A 4,432-nucleotide genomic window follows, 5' to 3' on the forward strand; every position below is an offset into this window, starting at 1 on the left:
TGGCAACTACTGATCTGTTTTCTGGCCCTATAGTTTTGCCTTTTTCAGAATATCCTATAAATAGAATCATTCAGTGTAGAGCTTTTTGAATCTAGCTTCTTTCATTTAGCATTATAGTTCATATGAGGTTCATCCATGTTTTTTTATACATCAGTGATTTGTCCCTTTTCATTGCAGAGTAGTATTCCATTAGTGTGTATGTATATATATATATATATATATATATATATATATTTTTTTTTTTTTTTTCATTTATGTTTAACTCATTTAATAGGCAGTAATATTCTCAAAAATTGTTCTCTTCATCAGATGTTTGATCCCCTTGCAAAAGTTTGGGTCTATGAGCTTGAACATGAAGCTTCACTCCATCAACAATATGATTTTCCTGTTGTAGTGCATTCTGAAGTTGTTCTTCTGAAGAAAACACAATCCATCCCATCCCTCTGTGAAAGCCAGTCTCTTTGTCAAAAGGTACAGTACACTTTTGTACATGGCCAAACTGTGCAAAGTGTGCTCTCAGCTCACTCGAAGCCGCGGTCCAGGGAATTTTTCTGACAAAAGCAATGGGCCGGCCAATTTTCGTACGCAACGCCGTAGCACTCCTAACTGCGGAGGCCGCCATCTTTTAACTTATATTTTTATTAGATATAATTATTTGCAGGTGGTAAGATCTCTGGTCACCAAAAAGCACAGGACAGTGTTCATCAAAGTGGACAAGCCCTGAGGTCTGGGGCTTCTGAATTCTATTCCCGGCTCTGATCCCCTCTCAGGAGACTCTCTAGGCAAATCAGGGACTCTGACCTCTCTGCAAGTGCACTGTATCTCACCTGTGCCTTGGTACTAGTGGCATGAAGCCTCCCAGGGATTCTATATGCAACCAGCAATGCATTTATTTCTCAGAATATATTGGACCAGGTGTCAAGCCCACATTTTTTGCTTTGATGCCTTATATGATTTCAGAACACATACACAAGATAGATTGCTTTTCCTCAATGTGAGACCCAGAGCCAGGCTGTCATGGAAGAGGGGATTCAGGAGAACAAAGCTGGGAGAGAAGGGGTAGACGTTCTATAGTGAAGGCTCGACTGGCCCTGACAAGCTAAGACTAAATTGTGGAGGACATGTACTTTGGAGTCAGGAGTCCTGCTAAGGTGGAAGAGTTTTCTGCCTGCCCAGCTCTGTCATCTCCATTTTCTTTGCCTAAGTTAAAATTCTGTGTGTTGCATTTAAAACAACAACATCCCACACACAGAAAAAAAAAAAAAAAAAGTGAAAGAATACCATGATTTCTTAAAAAAAAAAAATCCTGTAGTTTAACTTCTGTGCTTTTAATCTAGTTTTTAGTAGAGTAACCAAAACAAACAAACATAAAAATCAATTCCTTTCTATTTCCCCCAGCAATTAAAATGAAGTTGTTTGGTTTTCAAAGATGAGAAATATAATCTTCAGGGTGAACTACACATTTTTTCCTCCACCCTATCTCCTAATGCAATATCCATTTCTATGTCGTCTGAGAAGGCAATGTAGGGGGCTGCAAGGGCCCTGGGCATGGGACTTTTTCCTGGTCTTGCCGCTGATCATCTGTAAGACATTAGTCAGCCCACTCAAGCTCTTGGTACAGTCAGTACATAAATATTCTTTCATGCTCAGGCCAAGTTTGTTCTTGGTTTCCTATCCACCCCTTCTTTCATTGCCTCTTTGGGAGTAACCTCTCCCAGTACTCTGCTTCCTTGAGTTGTTAAATGGTGTCTCCCCTGTTATCCCATCTCCCATTCAGTCCTTGAGAGTGACCCGTTCTCAGGGGCTTTCCTTACATCTGGTCATTTCAAATCAAACCCACTCTCCCCTATAGCTTCTTGGGGCTAATATGAACCAGTTAATGAGCCCTAATGTGTCAGTCTTATGAGGATGATGAAAAACCATAATTCTTATGGGGAGGGGTGATTTTACATACATTATCTCAGTGAAGCCTCACAAGTTTCCTGTGAAGTTGGAAGGATCAATATTATTATTCCCTTTGTATGTGAAAACTGAGGGCTCGGAGAGAAGGGAGTAAGAGGGAACATCTATCATTTATTGCGGCTGTAATTTGAGTCGGGCATTGTGCCAGGTGCTTTATTAGGCATTAACTCTATTAATCCTCAGTACAACCCTATGATTTTGGTAATTTTATCCATTTAATAGGTGAGGACTCTGAAGCTCAGAGAAGTTAGACAATTCATTAAAGGTCACACAGCTACCTGGCAGAACAGCCAAAATTCAAAGTCACTTCTGTTCAAGTCCGGAATTGGAGCTATTATTGCCAAGACTCAATTTCAAATCAACTGACCTCAATTTAGTGGCCTTTATAGACTTCCAACCTTCTCTGCCCAGAAAATCCAACCTGCCACCCCTCCCAGCTGACATGCACACAGCTCTTGGAGTCTCACCTAAAGGCTGACTCCACGGATGGCAGTATCTGATGGTAGTAAAAGAGATAATTGGGGGGAAGTGAATTTTGGTGTCTAATGGGAACCTTTTCTTCCTGTGCTGTACTAAACATTCAGGTTTCTGAGAAAAATAGCATGAGAAAAACCAACCCCAACCAAATAAAATCTTTATGGACTACCTACCTCAAGTCCCTGAATTCTTTCCTATCTGAGACAAATTACCCTTGAACTCAGAGCTGGTGCTAGTCTCAGGCAACTACACAACTTCTTGCTTTCAGATATACCAGATCCCTCTCTGCTGTCTACTCCAGAGCCTTGTTAGTGAAAGCCTGGTCCCTCAGCCTTCCCTCTGCTGGCGCATGCGTCCACAACCTGGAGCTGGTCTGCCTGGCCTCGGCACCAGAGTGGAGCACTGTCCACAAGTGCCTATTTCCCAGGCAATCTCAGCCCCCATTGATGATCCCTTTGACACAGGCAACTTGCCTCTTCCCCTTTGTTCAGAAGGTTTCCCATTCTGCTGCTGTTTTTTTTTTTTTTTAATTAAATTCAGTTTTATTGAAATATACTCACATACCATACAGTCATTCATGGTGTACAATCAACTGTTCACAGTACCATCATATAGTTGTGTATTCATCACCCCAATCTATTTTTTTATCTTCATTTTATTGAGATATATTCACATACCACGCAGTCATACAAAACAAATCGTACATTCGATTGTTCACAGTACCATTACATAGTTGTACATTCATCACCTAAATCAATCCCTGACACCTTCATTACCACACACACAAAACTAACAAGAATAATAATTAAAGTGAAAAAGAGCAATTGAAGTAAAAAAGAACACTGGGTACCTTTGTCTGTTTGTTTGTTTGTTTCCTTCCCCTATTTTTCTACTCATCCATCCATAAACTAGACAAAGTGGAGTGTGGTCCATATGGCTTTCCCAATCCCATTGTCACCCCTCATAAGCTACATTTTTATACAATTGTCTTCGAGATTCATGGGTTCTGGGTTGTAGTTTGATAGTTTCAGGTATCCACCACCAGCTACCCCAATTCTTTAGAACCTAAAGAGGGTTGTCTAAATTGTGCGTAAGAGTGCCCACCAGAGTGACCTCTCGGCTCCTTTTGGAATCTCTCTGCCACTGAAGCTTATTTCATTTCCTTTCACATCCCCCTTTTGGTCAAGAAGATGTTTTCCGTCCCACGATGCCAGGTCTACATTCCTCCCCGGGAGTCATATTCCACGTTGCCAGGGAGATTCACTTCCCTGGGTGTCTGATCCCACGTAGGGGGGAGGGCAGTGATTTCACCTTTCAAGTTGGCTTATCTGCTGCTGTTTTCTAACCAGGGTGTCTTGCTCACCATTGCAGCAGAGGCTGGGTTGAGGCATACAATAGGGCAGGGCAAGAGCTTCTCAAATCATACCAAGATGTGGTGACTCACACCTAGGTGGGCCCTTTCTCTCCCCAGCAACATGGAGCATGTTCAGTACCACCATGCTTAGGGGAGATGCCTCCCTCCAGTCCTGAAAGGGGCCACAACTCCCTAGTTTTCCCTTTGTCAAAGGGCCACCACGAGGCTGGTGACCTATTTTAGGTAGCAGAGCTGGAAGGATTAATGGTGTTCCTTCCGCTGCCTAGCAAGGAGAAATAGAAACCACACACAGATCGTTTATATTTAGATCCTGGCACTGGCCCTGGCTCAGAGGTCCTAAATTTGTGGACTTTGTTTCCAATCTGGGTGACTAGTTTGTACTTCGTCATCGAGGTCAGCCCATCGCTAACTCACAGCAGACTCACCAATGCGATTTCATGTGCTTCACTTAACGTCTCTGGGCTTCAGCAGCCTTGTCAGCAAAACTGGGCCAGTGGGATCTAATGCACACAACAGTTACGAGCATTAAAGAAGATCATGCACATGGAAGTATCTTGTAAGCTGTACAGAACCATACAAACACCAGTTTTTATTTTAGTAAATTAGATTATACCATTA

The 4,432-nt window shown here is 42.3% G+C and overlaps 1 protein-coding gene across 1 annotated transcript; it reads right to left on the reverse strand.

Moving 5' to 3' along the window:
• Positions 1-250: 250 nt before the first annotated feature.
• Positions 251-625, reverse strand: LOC119539211 (SRA stem-loop-interacting RNA-binding protein, mitochondrial). Its single transcript, XM_037842534.1, has one exon. The coding sequence runs from the start codon at positions 620-622 to the stop codon at positions 287-289; it is 336 nt and encodes a 111-aa protein (XP_037698462.1). The 5' UTR covers positions 623-625; the 3' UTR covers positions 251-286.
• Between the last annotated feature and the right edge of the window lie 3,807 nt (positions 626-4,432).

The sequence above is a fragment of the Choloepus didactylus genome, chromosome 7, assembly GCF_015220235.1.
Source record: "Choloepus didactylus isolate mChoDid1 chromosome 7, mChoDid1.pri, whole genome shotgun sequence".
NCBI classification, from domain to species: Eukaryota; Metazoa; Chordata; class Mammalia; order Pilosa; family Megalonychidae; genus Choloepus; species Choloepus didactylus.

What these genes read in the sequence shown, in the direction of transcription:
- LOC119539211 (XM_037842534.1), bottom strand. Translation starts at nt 622, where the DNA reads ATGGCGGCCTCCGCAGTTAGGAGTGCTACGGCGTTGCGTACGAAAATT.